Source organism: Aphelocoma coerulescens, chromosome 8 (assembly GCF_041296385.1).
Source record: "Aphelocoma coerulescens isolate FSJ_1873_10779 chromosome 8, UR_Acoe_1.0, whole genome shotgun sequence".
In the NCBI taxonomy this organism is placed as follows: domain Eukaryota; kingdom Metazoa; phylum Chordata; class Aves; order Passeriformes; family Corvidae; genus Aphelocoma; species Aphelocoma coerulescens.
This window is the reverse complement of record NC_091022.1, coordinates 5,505,056-5,521,261: the sequence shown is the minus strand read 5'-3', so window position 1 is coordinate 5,521,261 and position 16,206 is coordinate 5,505,056. Positions and strand designations below refer to the sequence as shown.

The 16,206-nt window shown below is 45.9% G+C and overlaps 1 protein-coding gene across 5 annotated transcripts in view; it reads left to right on the top strand.

Moving 5' to 3' along the window:
- The first annotated feature begins 4,616 nt into the window (after window positions 1-4,616).
- SMG7 (SMG7 nonsense mediated mRNA decay factor) overlaps window positions 4,617-16,206 on the top strand; it is a 53,056-nt gene continuing 41,466 nt past the window's right edge. For 3 of the 5 annotated variants that reach the window (XM_069023204.1, XM_069023205.1, XM_069023203.1), the window contains exon 1: window positions 4,617-4,938. In XM_069023204.1, coding sequence (XP_068879305.1) covers window positions 4,910-4,938 — 29 coding nt within the window. In that variant the 5' untranslated portion in view covers window positions 4,617-4,909. The remainder of the gene's footprint in view (window positions 4,939-16,206) is intronic. The other 2 variants (XM_069023206.1, XM_069023207.1) reach the window with 1 other exon arrangement.

Genomic DNA, 16,206 nt, shown 5'->3' with positions numbered 1-16,206 from the left:
AGATTGTGGGGAGCTGTGGAGACTGGCATCGCTACTATTGGGGCAGCTGTTGGTGTCGGCGCGCCACAACCCTTCGCGCTCAGTCTCCCGTTTCCCGGCTTTTTCCGGCAGGCTTCCGTGGAGTGAGTATTGATATTGCAATTACGGCACCATACTTGTTGGACCTGACACTGCTGTTTCATGTGTCCTTTGCGACCACATCGGAAGCACTTGACTTCTTTAGGCTTATTATAGTACCCACCTCTTGGTGCTTCTCCCCGTTTCAAGGGAGCAAGGGCTGCAAAAGCTTGAGTCTGGGCATGCATTAGATCTTTCCCTAAATCTTTGACAGCTTCCACTAGCATTGCCTGTGGCCCTACTGGCACTCGGCTCATTCTATCTAGCATCAGCTCTACTGGTGCGTCTGCTGGCAATGTAACTAATATGGATCGGGTGGCAGAATTACAATTCTCCATTACACACTGTCTTAATAATGGTCCTCTCATAAAGTCTTGTACATCTGAATTGTGTATAGCATTAGTAACTCTGTCAACAAAACTTGAAAAGGGCTCATCTCTTCCTCACTTGATCGACAGGTAGGAGGGCTGAGGGGGTGTTGTTTTAATATAATTGATGGCTTGCTGTGCAAGCCGCGTAGCTTCTAATAATACCTCTGGTCCCACTTGCACTTGCATTTCCACTCTGGCAAACTGACCGGATCCTGTAAGCTGTTCTACGGTGACCCCATGCAAGGGATCCCCTTGGTTACGGGGTATGTTAGCAGAGGCATCACAGAGCCTATTCCAATGCACCTGTCACAGCATGACTTGTGATGGGGTCATAATCATTCTAACAATGGTTTTAATATCTTCTGGGCAAATAATTCCACTCCCCCACACATAGTTTAACATTTGCTTAGCTGGTTCACTGTGCAGTCCTGACTCATTAACTGTGCTCCGTAACTGAGTTAATAATTTCCAGTCTACAGGTCTATATTCTCCTACTATTCCCCCCCCCGCCTGCTTGATATATTACTGAGAAGGCGAACGGATCTCTGATCGCTTCTGCGAGTTCACAGTCTTTATTCTCAAGGGCTGTTCTTACTATGTTTCCCCAGTCAACTCGGTTAATTCGTGACTTAGGACTGTTACATGCTTTGCGATTTTCCTTTTCAGCAAACTCTTGGTGACATCTAGCGGCTTCTTGTTCTAACTCTTTTTTGTCACTTTCTGGTAACTCATCTTTCTCTTCTGCGGGGGGTGCGGTAGGTACAACATACGGTGTCTGATCTGTAAGGGGTTTAACAGCTACGGAGCACCCTATTGGTGGCGTGGGAACATAATCGCTCCTGCATGTCATTATGCCAGGTGGAGGGTCTTTGCCTTCTAAATGAGCCATAGCAACTGCTGCTACCTGTTTTTCGACATGACATTGTTTTAGGCAATTAGTAACTGCTCTCCATGGTTTCATTAACTTCTTAGCTTCCTTATTCTCATCTATACCTAAATTCCATAAGCACTCACCATACTCTCTCCATTGCTGTTCATGAAACAGCGACCCTGAATCTTTAAAATACCCTTTTGCTTTTCCAAACTCCACTAACCCTGCCAATTCCTTATTAAGGTTTATCTCCTTAACTCCCTGCTTTTCTAAAAAGCGTAAAAATAAATCAAGGGCCACCTCTGTTTCCATACCTGCGTCCTACTGCTGTCCGTGTCCTACTGCTGTTCCCTGTCGACAGGAGTTGTGCAACCTTTTCAGTTTAGCCCTTGTCAGCCGAATGGCGGACCCCCCTGTTAGGTCAGTCCAGGCACAGATCAGGCACTTGCCTGCAGCTGCTGATCTTCCGCCCTCCCGTCGCTGCTACTGGTGCCTCTTCAGTCTCCCACCTAGTCAAGAAAACGAAGTGCCAGTCCCTGCTCAGGGGCCATCTTGCTGACTTCGGCGAGGGAAGACATGCAGACAATCAGTGTGATTGATAAAGCAAGCTTTGTTTATTGGTAATACAAAGGCACTTACATAGTATGAGTATACATGCTTGTCAGTTCTTGATTGGTTTAAACTTACGAAAGTGCATTCTTGTTTCCACATAATTGGGTTGGATAAAAGACTACATTGGCAAGCTTCTACTATTTATGTTTTAACTTGAGAAATCAAAGTTCTTCCTCCCCTCTCATGGTCAGTACATCTTATCAGCACAGCACTGTACCTCCTTAAAACTCCCTTTTGGTTCTCAGGCTTGTTTCTCGTGCAGGCATTTGCTTGTACAGCTCTTTTATTGATCTGTAGCCTACAGCTCTATCAATGATCCATGTCCCTGATCCTCTAACCATTCTTCAACACCATATGGTATAAATAGTAGGAAAATTGTAAATATTGAGCTGTGACAGAATGTTGTACCCAGGTGCAAGGTTACTGCCTGATGTGTCCATGTCCTGGCTCTGTGCTGAGATGACCCTCTGGAGCACTATGTCCAGCTCCAGAGTCCCCAGCACAGGAAGGACATGGAGCTGTTGGAGAGAGTCCAGACAAGGCTACCAAGATGATCAGAAGGATGGAGCAGCTTTGTTACGAGGAAAGGCTGAGAGAATTGGGGTCATTCAGCCTGGAGAAAAGAAGCTTCAGTGTGACCTAACTGTGGCTTTGCAGTACCTGAGGGAAGCAAAGATGGAGAGAGACAATTTAAAAGGGATGGAGTGACAGGACAAGGAAGAATGGTTTCCCACTGCCAGAGGGCAGGGTTGGATGGGATGTTGAGCAGAAATTCCTCCCTGTGAGGTGGTGAGGCCCTGGCACAGGTTGCCCAGAGCAGCTGTGGCTGCCCCATCCTTCAAAGTGTTCCAGGCCAGGTTGCACAGGGCTCAGAGCAACCCAGTTGAGTGGAAGGTGTCCCTGCCCATGTCAGGAGGGTTAGAATGAAGTGATCTTCAATGTCTGTTCCCACCCAAACCATGCTGGGATTCTATGGGCCAACTCCTCAGCCATGGGCCATATCTCTGGGCCATAGCCCTGCTGCGGAACCCATCCCATGCCTGACCTTGCTGCCTCCCAGGCAGTGGGGCTGGTAGCATCAGGGGCTTTGGGTAATTTAGATGAGGCGTGTTTGGGACATTTTGGAGTGATCCTTGGGGCCAGACATCCAAGCTGCCAAACCCTGGAAATCCCCCATGTGGCAAGTAGGCAAGGAACAGGAGGTCTGGTTTGTGACTCCCTCTTATCTTCCTATCTTGCCCAGGGAGGTGATGGAGGCACCATCTCTGGAGGTGTTCAAGAGGCATCTGGATGTGGCACTGGGTGATGTGTTTAGTGGCTTAGGAGTTACCATGGCAGTATGGCAGTGCTGGGTTGACGGTTGGACTTGATGATCCTAAAGGTCTCTTCCAACCTTCACAATTCTATTCTATAATTGCAAAATGGGTGTGATTCCTATTCATGCATTTATTCCTTACTGACATATTTTTGCCCCCAGTCTCTTTCCAATGTTAACTTCAGCTTGTAAATTATGAAGAATAAGAGTCAGTGAGTGATAATGGCCTTAATAAAAATAAGTTTCCTTTTTCCCCTTCATTTGGTGTGTGCTTCAGCAACACTGTTGATGGCTGGACTTGATGACCTTAAAGGTCTCTTCCAAGATTGATAGAGCTACGATTCTCTGTGGGAAGTCCAAGCCTACATGCGCTGTTCCTGCTGAAACTTTTCTTGTCACAAAAGTGTAAGGCCACTACCACCTTTGTGCTGAGGGTCTGAGCGAGCAGTGTTCCCTTGTGGCCAAGAAGGCCAACACAACCCTGGGATGCATCAGGAAGAGCATTCCCAGCGGTCAGGGAGGTCATCCTGCCCCTCTGCTCAGCCCTAGTGAGGCACATCTGGAGTGCTGTTTCCAGGTCTGGGCTCCTCAGGACAGGAGAGACCTGGAGCTCCTGGAGCAGGTCCCACGGAGGCTGCAGAGATGAGGAAGGGCATGGAGCAGCTCTCTCACAAGGACAGGCTGAGGGACCTGGGGCTGTTCAGCCTTGAGGAGACCCAGCTGAGAGGGGACCTCATCCCTGTCTGTCCCCGTCTGCAGGGAGGGCTCAGAACAAGGACCAGACTCTGCGTCCTGGGACCCAGCAATGGGACAAGAGACCACGGGTAGAAATGGATGCCTAGGAAATTCCACCTGAACACAAGGAAGAATTTCTTTCCTGTGCAGTGACCAAGCACTGGAACAGACACCAGAGAGGGTGTGGAGTCTCCCTCACTGGGGATATTCCAGACTCATCTGGACACAGTCCTGTGCCTTGTGCTCTCTGATGACCTTACTTGAGCAGGGAGGTGGGACCGGATGACACCCTGTGGTCTCTTCCGACCTGCCCTGTTCTCTGTTTCTATGATTCTGTGACTGCGGCTCCCGCCAGCGCCATGGGCCTCTCGGCAAGCCACCCCTCCGAGGGCCGAGAGCGGAGATGTGAGAAAGCCGGCTGTCGCTGCTCGGGCCAGGCCGCAGATGCAGGCCCCGGGATGCGCCGTGGTTGCCATGGCGACGCCCCGCCACCCCCTCGGTTGCCAAGGCAGCGGGCGGGGGAAGAGTTTGCCGATGGCGCCGCCGGAAGTGCCGGCGGGGGCGGGGTCTGGCCCGGAAGCGCAGTCTGCGCGGCGGGAGGGTCGCGGCGCCTCAGCGGGGTAGGAGGGCGGCGAGCGGACGCTGCCGGTGCCGGAGCGGCGAAGCCGGGGCTACCCAGGCCGCCGAGGGGCCGGAGCGGCGGGGCCGGCGGGGCGTGAGCAGTCCTGCCTGACTGGAGTGCAGAGCGGGGATACCCCGCCCCTTCCTCCCCGCGGGCCCTGCACGGGAAGATGGCGGCGGCGGGAGGCGGTGGCGGCGGCGGCGCGGGGGCGGCGGGCCGGCCCGGGCTGTGAGAGCCGCGGTGGGACGGGCGGCGAGCGGCGGAGGATGAGCCTGCTGTGCGCGCAGTATCTCCGGTGAGTATCTCCGGAGCGCGGCGGGCAGATGAGGCCGCGGCCGGGCGGCCCAGGGACGGCGGGGAGCGGGCGGACGTGGAGACCTCAGGCCTCGCAGCGGCAGTGAGAGGCGCTGGGCGGTGAGCGGGACGTGCCCGGGGCGGTGCGGGGGACCCAGTCGCCGCGCTCCCGAGCCCCGCGCGCGGGCGGGCTTGGTTGCCGCATGGCCTAGGGGCTCCCCAGCAAGGTCACGCCGGTGCCTTGGAGCCGCGGGTAGGGTAGGAGAGTCCACCGGCTTCCCTGCCGCAATTCTCCATCGCTTCCCAAGGAGGTGGCGGAGTAACCCGCCGTTACGGAGCGACCGCGAAGTTTGACCCCGGTGGTGGAGCGGGACCAGTGCTCGCAGCCCTGGGAGGTGCTCTGGGAGAACGGGAGTAGCAGGAGTAGTGTCTCAGCCCTCGCCATCGGCTGGAAGCTCTCCGTCACGGCTGACACAGCCGGTCGGTGCTGGGGACGGTCAGCTGAGCGGTTGGGAGAGGAGTGAGGGTGCCAGGGCTGTGCTTTGAAACAGAACCGTTCCCGAGTCCCTCAAGTCGACAGCACGAGATACTTCACGTTGATACGTTCATTCTTCATTGAACTTTGATAGGCTTTGGGGTGAACTTATGCTCAGATGCTCGTTCTCTAGTGGTTTTGGAAAGCAGTGTCGTGTGGTACAAGTGGCTTTTCAGTAGCTGTAAAGTACTAAATGTCCAGGTTGATCGTGTTGTGTCACCCTGACCCTTCCAGAACACCTCACGGAAAAGGAGCAGGTATGCCAAAAGGGCATGCACATTCCTTCTGAGGAGTTGAGGGCTCGGGAAGGATTTAGAAGGAGTGAATTCGATGAGGATTTTACATTTCGAAAGCGTTTTCTATCCTAAGTTCTGAAACACTTCAGCGGCCTCTCCTTGCTGGTTCTCAAAATCCTTCCCTTCCTCCTCATCTTGTCTTTTATCTCTGCTTCCTTCTGTTAGTCCAGATCCTACCTCAAATTTATTTATTCAAAAAAGAAAAAACGTAATCTTTTTATCTAATAGTGAGTTTATGAACCTTTTTCTCTTCCAGGTGAGTACACCTATGCTGTCACAAAACTTCTTCATTCTTTCTTTCCTCTTACATTATGAAAATGCTCTTAAATGCCTTATTATTAGCAATCTTCTACCAGTAAAAGACTTGCTTTTTTATTGTAAGATGTGTCTTAATAGTATTGTAACGTCTGGCTCCCTGTTCCTTCCTGTGACTGCACGGGTCCTTTGGCTGCTTTGTGTTGTGGGAGGCCCTACCACTGAAGTCACACATGTCCCTGCCCCTGTCGCCTTCCTGAACCACCAGGCTCTTCTTTAGCGTTCTGCTGCGCCAAGCTGGAGATCCTACCTGCAAGCTGTGGGCAGGAATCACCTGTTTCTCCTCTCTTTGTTCCTCCCACACTTCAGCTCATCCTGGGTTGTTCTTGCTTTTTCCTGACTTCTTTGTTTGTATTGTGCCAAAGCAACAGCGCTGAAGCATGTGGGCACTAATGTGTTACAGGCAGTGACCCTGTCATCAAGAATCTTATCTCTTCCTAAAACAACAGGACAGTCCCCCTTCCAAACTTTTCAAGCACTCTGTAGTCCATCACCTTCCTTCTGCCTCTAAAGACTGCTGGGGTTTGTTCTCTGTGTAGAAGGTATGCTTGGGGAGGTTTCCTTCAAAAGCTGTGAAATGCTTCTTACATCCACAGAGTGTATATTTAAATTGTTTGATTTGCATAGGGCAGAAATGCAGCTGCAGATTACTGCAGCCCAAGCTCATAAAGGGAACTGGGAATAGAGCCTCAGACTCTCGGAGCCAGTTCTGTTAGTCCCCTGTCTTAAGGAGGAGGACATCCTCCTTTTTACTGTGGCAGGACAGGCTCAGTCCAACTGTAATGAAGAAGGAATAGACCAAAGTGTAACAATGGGAGAGGGCAACTTAACAAATCATTGTGCCAAATGAAGACATGGAGCAATTAGTCTTTGCTGTCTTCGTTGTCTTAACACTAAGGAGAGACAGAAAAGTTTCTGTGAGAAATCATTCTTCGGTGTATTTGAATTTTAGACAGAAGTGAGCCAGATTTCTAAGGTGAAAATGTAATGGTTGAATAACTAGTGAACTAATGACTCTGCAAGAATCGAACTGCTGAAAAGATGAGCAGGGAACGAAGGCACTTTTAGCTGGATTACCTTAACTCTTCCACTTCTAGTTTCTTGCTTTCTGCATGTGTGTGAATCAGCTGTCCTTTAAAATGCTGTCCTTGAAGGGATTGTGCCCCTTCAGTCAACCTGTGAGAACTGAGAAACACATGAGCCTCCTACAGAAGTCTTCCAGGAAGAGCAAATAAGGCTATGTGTACTGAGTCTCTTGAAAAGTTGCAGGAGAGTCTATTTTTAAGTCATCTTCCTATGTTGCAACAGATTTTTGGGATTTTTGCTTTCCCAGTCTTATCCTTTTCAAGGTCACCTGTCAAGAATATTGGAGTGTGTTCTCTCCCATCTAGTTTCCTACATACTTCTCTGGAGTCATTCTTTGACTTGCTTCGCAAAGATTTGCATTGCATCTGGTAAAGTGAGTAGACCTTTCAGAGGGTCCTTTTAGGAAATAAGAATCTAAAAGATATTTTAGGAAGTGTGCACAGTTCAAGTCTCCCTGTTCAGGTGAACTTGTTCATCTCATCTGACTGAAAATTTGTATCCATGCTATTTGTGCTGCTTGGGGAATCTACAAGTACTCCCCATAAATCAAATTAATCTCATGCGGCACTTGTCTTACAGTAAATGTTTCATGTATCCTGCTAGATGTAAAATAAGTCACTTTTAAGTAAAACATCACTGATAGGATTTCTGACACAATAGCACAGAAACTTCTGAGCACATCCATTTTATAAGCCGGTGTTGAGCTTTAGTCCATGTTTGTTCACTTTAGAGAAATGATCTTCAATGCCAATTTTATATGTTAATGTTCAAAATGGGGTTAGCTAGGATTCAGAAGTTTAGCAGTTTGACAGATGACTGTCTCAATTGCATTTTAAAAAGATGTGAGCTCAGTTACCAGTTAAGTACGTCATTGCCCTGGTAAATTGTGGCTTTTAGCACAAGCACAAATGTAGAATAAAAAGTGCTTAAATTACAGGGCTTGAACACTGCTTAGAAATTCCAGTGCTGATGAACCAGTAGGTAGTTTTCCTGTAGCCTTATGATGAGGCTATAACCAACTTCATTAAAGGTTTACTGCTTTAATAATTCAAATTGTGGGTCTCTTTTCAAAGACTCATCAGTAGCTCCATTAACTTCTGCATCTGTTGTGTGTCTTCATGGTTGCTCCTTTGCTGTCTGCTGGCCCGAGATGCACCTCTTGCAGTGTTTCTTCACTGTTGAAGGAGGAGGGTAGAGCAGAGGTAATTGCAGTCTTTGTGTGAACATGTTCTGGTACTGATTCCTGGTCAGGATGATGTAGAGCTGATGCTTGTCTGTCCTGGAAAGGCACCAACCAGAATACTGTTTAAATGAGTCCCAGCAAGACGAAGCCAGTTATTTAATTATCTTGAGAGTATATGAAGGAAAAAATTAGTAAATGTAACCTCTTAATAGAGAACCCTGTGTCCCTGCAACGGGCTTCTTGAAGTTAGCAGGATCACAAGGTAACTTGGGCTGGAGGAGACCTCAGGAGGCCCCTGTCCAGCCTCCTGCTCACAGCAGAGACAGCTCTGGGGTCAGACCAAGTGCCCAGAGCTTGAAAACCTCCAGGGATGGAGACATCTTAGCCTTTTGGGGCAGCCCATGCTACTGCTTGAATGTTCTCGTGGTGGAAAAGATTTTCTGTACATCCAGTCTGAACCTCTCCTTTTTTAACTTATGCCCATTCTCTTGTCCTCCCACCACACGAAGAACCTGGATTCATCTTCTCAATCCCCTCCCTGGAGGCATGTGGTAGCTGTGGGTGCCCTGGAGCCTTCCCTACCTCAGGCTGACCAAACCTGGCTCCCACAGCCTCTCCTCCAGTCCCAAATGCAAGTGCTCCAGCCCTGACTGCCCTGGAGGCCTTGCTCCAGCTGTTCCACGGCTTTCTTGATTTGTCTTGGTATCCAAACAAAACCAGTCAGTCTTGGAAAGTATTCCCTCCAGCTTTTTTGTTTTCTGAAATGATGAATGCTACTTTCATACACTGTTTACTCCTGAATTTTAGACAGGGGACGTGTAGTGGGGCCTGCTTTGGCCTTCCAGGTGGCACCTCATAACACAATGTTTTCTTTGGGGGAACATAAAGTCTCCTGTGTAGTTTTGTCTCTTTTTTTCTCTATACAAGATGTCTCATTTGATAACTAGAATTTCTGCCAATATTTAATATGAGCAACACTTCTTATTCTTCTTTGAGGGTGAGGGTAATGATTTAAAAAGGCAAAGATTGATGATGGCTGCTATTTACTTTGGATCAACCAGCTTTTTGTGATGACCTATGAAGTAAAAAGAATCACAATAAAAAAAGTGTCAAGCAATTCCCCACTGAGCTTTCTGCTGAAGGAGATCATTCTTGCTGAGAGCCCCAAGACATACACCATACTCCTAAGGTCTCTGGGCAGCTATTACTTGCTCCCTTTTTCCTATCATGGGCATCCGAATTATTGAGCATCCTCCTGCCACCCGGGGTCAACCTGTGCTGAAGTCTGGGTGTACCTGTGATAATTTTTTGTTTTTCAAACCTAGATTCTTAAGGAAACAAGGCTTGTTCAAATGTGCTGAAGTTGGTTGATGCCATTATAACTTGTGAAAGTTAGCTGGTAGGGTGATCATGTTTGAATGATCCAAATGAGTGTGCCTGTTGCAAGAGAAGCAGGCAGTGTCCAGCTGGGGTAAAGCAGCACTTCCAGAACTTTCCCTCAGCTGTGGTGTGCTTGTTTCTGTGCCGGGGTTTGAGCGTGCTCCTCTGTAGGGAGGTAACAGCAGGGATGGGAGTGCCTGTGCAGGTTAGCAGGTGCTGGGCACATTTTCCTGCTGGAGGGAAGGTGAATGTGTGCCAGAGAGAAGAGGGCTGCAGTAACCAGAGAACCTGGCTCGCTTAGCACTTGGCAAAAGCTTGGCCATACAGACCAAGGGTGGGTTTTAAACTTGAACAGATCTTGATGGAAGTTTCTCACTCTCCCTCACCCTCAACTCTGATTTGATGGCATAAGTTTATAACCAAGTGTAAAGTAAGCTGAATTGGGGAACCACACTAGGTTAAAACTGCTTTAGTTTTGTTTTCTACCCACGGGGTTTGGTCTGAGTTGGTTTCCTGATCCCATTCATCGTGTTACTACAGATGTGCTGACAAAAAGGGTGAAGTGGTGTGCAACAGAATTGGAGTGCTAATGGTTAAGAGCAGGGTGGGACTGCTGCTTGGAGTGATAGTGCTCATTATCATTATCACTGACCCAGAACCCTAGTAAATAGTGTCCCGCTTCCTAGAATATGGCTGTAGCTATATGTAGAATATCATCCTTATAGAATGTATCACTGTCAACAAACTGTACCCCTCTTTCCAGTCTGCCTGAGTCTCCCCTTGCTGCAGAACACAGCTTATTGTGGATGCTGTTACTGCACTTTCTTTGTGCTCTGCTATGAGGTTACTTGCACAACAGTGTTCCAGTGACCTAGAAGTGCAGGTTAGTGTAAGTAAAGTTACAGCTGTATTTATTTATTTATTTATTTATTTTTGATGGCAGGGACGATTCCTGTAGCAATTAGTTTTTGTTCTAACCTGCATATTCCTATGTAGTTTGATCTTTATCGGAAAAGAGAAAGTTCTGTTGTGGCAGTAAAACCAGATGATGCTTGTCTGAAGTGTTGATGAGGGAGTGCACCAAAGCATTTTGAGAAGGCTGCCCCCATCCCTGAGTATAGGGGGATTGGAGGGTTTTTTTGTCCTCAGTTTCTTCATTTTAGTGCATGGTAAGAAGGTACATTTTCTTGGTGAATTAGCTCCTTTTATTTAAGTATTCAGTGTTAAGTATACTGTGATATCCTGGCTACTTGTAAAATCTGTTTCTTCTGTCCTAGGAAGTCCTAACACGTAACCATAGTTAGATCCAGTGAGATGATTTTTGTCTCTAAATAAACTGATCTGGGCAGTGAATTCTATCACAAACTTTTAAGTTAAGCAATTTAAAGCTCTGTTTAAATCAATCTGTATGGAAACTGAAGCTGCCCTGCTTTTTAGTTTGCCACACTTGACTTTTGTGGGCATTTTAAGATATCTTGGTGTTTCCTACTGGAGAAAGAAAGGTTGGGTTGATGGGAGAAGACAGTGACTTGATGGATAAATGCTTTGGCGTCTTCCCTGCCCTGCTCAACCAGCAAAAATGAGTATAGAGGAGGAGTAATTGCAGTTCAAGTGCATGGTGGCTGGGGAGGGAAGAGAGGATAATTTGCTGTAGGGTTTGATTTTGTTGGATGAAGAGCTGCTGGGGGTTGTAGAGGTTTAAGGGCTCGTCATCACTGCTGTTAGATCTTCACAACAGCAGCAGAGATGCACTCGGAGGAACGGGCTGGTAGAAGAGCAGTTAAAGAGTGCAGTTATAATTTGTAAGGAACATATGTGGGAGGACATTAGTTGTTGCTTTCATTACTTTGAACTTAAGGATTGTCCTCATCTTACTGGAAAAACTGCACAGCTACTGTCAGGCAGGAGGGGAATAAGCACACAGATTTTTTTCTTAATATCATTAGCAGAGATGCAAACTTTGGTCCTGTACTTTTTAATGTATTATGAGGGAGGTCATAGATTTCAGTGGTGTTTGGGAAAACATAGGTTTTCCTGTGCTCGGGGAGGGATATGGTATCTTATTGTTCCATCTTACTGCTGTGGACCGAATAGAGGAATTGTTTGTTGTGAAGTGCCATGAGGACTCTGGGCCATCATTTCTTGTGATTCCATACAAGATGGAGGACTGGTGGCTTTGTTTGTGTGTGCCTGCTGAGCACTTGTGTTGTTACACTGGACAAGGTATTGCAGGAAGCATTACAGCTGTACTGGAGTCATCACCAGCTGTCACTTGTGCAGCCCTGCTCTGAGTCCTGCCTTTGGGCCATGTTTCTAGACTTGTCTGCCCACTGCTGCTCTTCCCATTTGAATGTAAGACGAATTTTTGATTGTAAACTTGGGGACTTCCCAGGTGACCAAATGAGGGAGAAATGGCTTAAACAGTGTTCTGAAGCTGAGTATTTAAAGTCCTCTGAGTTAAATCAGCACTTGTTCAGATCAATGTAATGTTGTCAGTTGGGGTGGAATAAACTTTTTTGGGTAACATTAAGCCTTCTTTCTCTCCTTTCTGTATTCCAGTAGGACTTTTCTTGGATTATTCACATTGTCATCTACACTCAAGGGATTATCATAAGGAACCAGAAGGCTGAGGAGTCTCTGAATCTCTTGGGATTGTTACAGAGCTGAATGTCGCTGATGGGACTCAAATCAGAGATACCCTTGAGGTACTTAGGAGTCCTGCTAGAGTTAATAATCTCTTCCATCTTCAGGGAAAAGGAAGATAATGTTTCTAAAAGTACTTATGATGTCCATAATACATGATCAGTCTATTTCTCATCTTTTAATTTCACTGGTTTTGGTGCTGAAAGTGTCCTCTAGTGCTCAGCCTGATTGAACAGTTCTCTGCTTCGTCTAATGGTGGTATGCATAAAGCTGATTTTTATTTTATTTCCTCCTGTCCTCTCCTCTGAAGCATTATCTGTTTTGAGTCTGTGGGCCCTGCTTGTGGTACAGCTGAATTATCTCTGAGCTACTCTCTATCTGTTAGAAAATGAGAAATTAATTCTGAGTGTGGAACCTTTAAGACTGATTCTGCCAAAGTAGTGTGGAGAATATTTCTTGAACTGTGTAAAGGAACCTCCGGCAGGGATTAGACTTTTTGTTTGTAAAACTGTAAAACAGACCTTTTGGGCATCAAACGTCTTTATTTCAGACTGCGTGTTTCATGATGCCTTGATTTAATGAGGCGTTGAGAGTTGTTTGTATTTGATCAGGCTACAGCAAAGGACAGTTTGTTGGAGCCAGCCTGTTCTGGGCCTCCTGGACCCCCTGATGGTCTGTGCTATGTTATTTACCACATCTTAACTTCTCTACATGTGAAGAACAAATGAATTTTTGATAAATCTGTTGGGAAGACCATTTTCTCCCTTTGTTTTATGGTAGTCCTGTAAATTGTGCTACTGTCTGTTGCAGTTAAATTCTCCTGGTATTTGATTTGCCATATTCTGTGTTGGTCTCACCATGATGTGAAGAAAGCATAGGGATATTGCTGTGTGTCAAACAGCTGTGACTGTGATAATCTTTTTTAGCCCAAACAACCTTTGACAGCTTTGGTTCCTGGCAATACTGGTTTTGGCAGGGCCTTTAGGTGTCTGTGCTCTTAATTCAAGGTACACTTGAGCTGTTACGAGGGGTCTTTAGGGCAGATTTTCCAAACTAGCCTAATAATGACTGGAAGTGGAAATCCTAATCCTCTGTACCTATGGAGAGGAAAAGAAGGAAGGATGGGACAAGACTTCTGGCTGTTGAAGTTGTCTGTTTTGAAGTAGTGCAAATACTTGTCGATGACAATGCCATGACCAAACTTCTGAGCAGAGAGACTTGATCGAGCCAGATATTCCCAGGAAAAAGCCAATCTATTGGTAAGAATAGTGTCCAAAGGATTTAAGCCACATTTATAAGTATTAAAGAAAGGTCCAGACCCACCAAAAGTGTATAAAAACATGAAAACTGTAGCAGCTCTTTAGAGCTCAAACATGCTACTTCAGCTACTAGTAAAATAAAGGAAATATTATTTCAATTTTAAGAAAAAGGTGAGATTTCTAAAATAATGATTGTAAATTAAATTATTAAAATATGCAGAGTAAACTTGCAATGAAAATCTAGATTGTGTTTCAGTTTGCCTTAATACAGATAGGTGTAATGTTGAACATATATGTGAAATCTTTAACTAGAAAAAAAGTGATAAAATCCTTAATATGCATTGTCAACATGCATTTGAATTATTGCAGCAGGCCTTAATTTAGGAGCATATCACATAGATTATGCCAGGGCATGAACGCCTGGCAGGTTTTCCACCCAGCTTGAACACACCCTGACTATTTAATTTAGAGATTTATTTTGTTTTGAGGTAAATGGTAGGAGATAAATGGGGCTTGGGGCAAAGACAGCTGTAGGGGTTGTGGCTTGCTCTGACTTTAGCTGAAGTACTCGTTTTCTGGTTTTGATATCAAAGACTAAAATAATCTCTAACTCTTGAAAGTACCAAGAAAAGTATTTCCAGTGTGTTTCTAATGAAGATATCAAGTGCTTGGTGATGCTGCTTCTGCAGCTACAGACTATTTTGGTAGCTTCCATCACAGATGGCCAGTCAGAAGTCAGTACTAAAAAAAGTGCTGGGTCTGCCTGTGACATTACATTACGTGGTCAGAATTTGGGGATACTTATTCAAGATCAGTTAAAATTCTGTACTCTTTGATTGAAGATGGTTACAAAAATGTATCTTCTGTCCTGTATAACTGATTCTGGTAATAATTCTTTGAGAACTGCTATGCTGGAGCATTAAGTGATGTGGGTCAAGAGTGTTTTGTCTTCAGGAAGGACAGATCCAAAAGATAAAAAGATCTTTGGGCCTTTAGGGACTCAGCTGCAGGAAATTTTTTGTGTATAATTGGAAATGCTGTTGAACATATGGATTTCAGATTTTGGTATTAAAGCAGCACAATTCACCTGGTTTCCCTGCTTTATTGTCAAATGCTGAAGCACAGTGCCAAAATTATTCTATTTTCAAACTTCTTTTGGACATGCTGGTATACTACATGAAACAAGTGACGATGAAGTCCAATCTATAGTGGTTGCAAAGCGGAATGCCGGGGCTGTGTTGGCTTGTGCAGCCTGAGTAACACACAAGTGTTGAGTTAATAACTGGTAACTGTGTAGTCACACGGCAGATCTTTTGATGGCATTGTCTCTTCTTGCATAATATGCCTCAAAGATTCAGAAAATGTCTTCTCTGAGTGAGGACAGTTCATACCCTTCCCCACCTTCCAAAAGAAGTAGTGAGTTGAGCAAGGCTGCTGATGTTTGCTGCGGGATTTGGTGGGAAGAAGGAGCTGGATTGGGTGAACCCAAGGCACATAGCAATTCCCAAAGGCAAGACGTAATGCCATGTGGGAACGGTTTAGCAGAGTGTCTGGGATGTTGCTTTGGGCTATGAAGGTTGATGCTTTAGGTTTTAACTTTTCTATTTTTCAAATCCTGTATTGCCTAGTGTGTAACTGAAGTTTCATGTGGCCTGTTAACTACTGTTCTCTCATGCTGGTTAGACATAACAAAGCCTCTCTAGGTTTGCTTTTCAAGGACACCTTGTGTAAACTAAAGGAGAGGGGGGCAAACTTGGGGTAATTACATAATTAACTGAAGTTATAATTGGAGAATTAACCCTGATGTGCGAATGGACCAAACTTATAAAAGTGTGAAGAACTCGTGACCCAGCGTCCATCTTGGGTGTAGCCTTTTGACTGCCCAGAGTGTACCTTTGAAGGTCCTTCAAATAAATACCTCCTTTTATTCTCTTTTTTTTGTCTAGCCTCTTATTTTTAGATGCCTTGATGCCTTGGCCACCCCAAGGCATCAAGGTGACTTGGTCGGACTTCGAAAACAAGCAACTAAATGTTTGTCAGCAATAACATCAGGCTGGTGGAACAGGCTACATAACCTTTTGAGGTCCTTTCTAGCCTTACGATTTGATCTTCAGGTGGGATGTGTTAATCCATTGCTATGGAACCTTGTCCTCAGCCATTCCAGAAGGTAATGAGGGTGTAATGAGGTCTGGTCTGACTGCTGAAAGGGAGACTGCGGTCTGGAAAACTGCATTCACATTATTCTTTTCTACAGTTTATGTTTAGTAAAGGTCTGCTAAATCCCCAATTTTTTCCATATATGATTCAAGCAGACACTGATTTGTAGTCAGCTGAACATCATGTGTACTTTTCTGACACAGAACTAGACAGGACTCTGTCTTTAGATACTGAGATTTAAATTTGAAATCAAATTGGTTTTTTGTTTTTATAAAAATATTTAGGCCTCACAAGCAGATTTAACCTTGGAAGTTACAAATTTGCTCAGATGCTTCCTCCTAACCAATCCATTAGTTTTTAAAACAGGAAGGGAGGTTACTGGTTAACTGGGAGTACCTGGGAGTGCTCAGTGGGA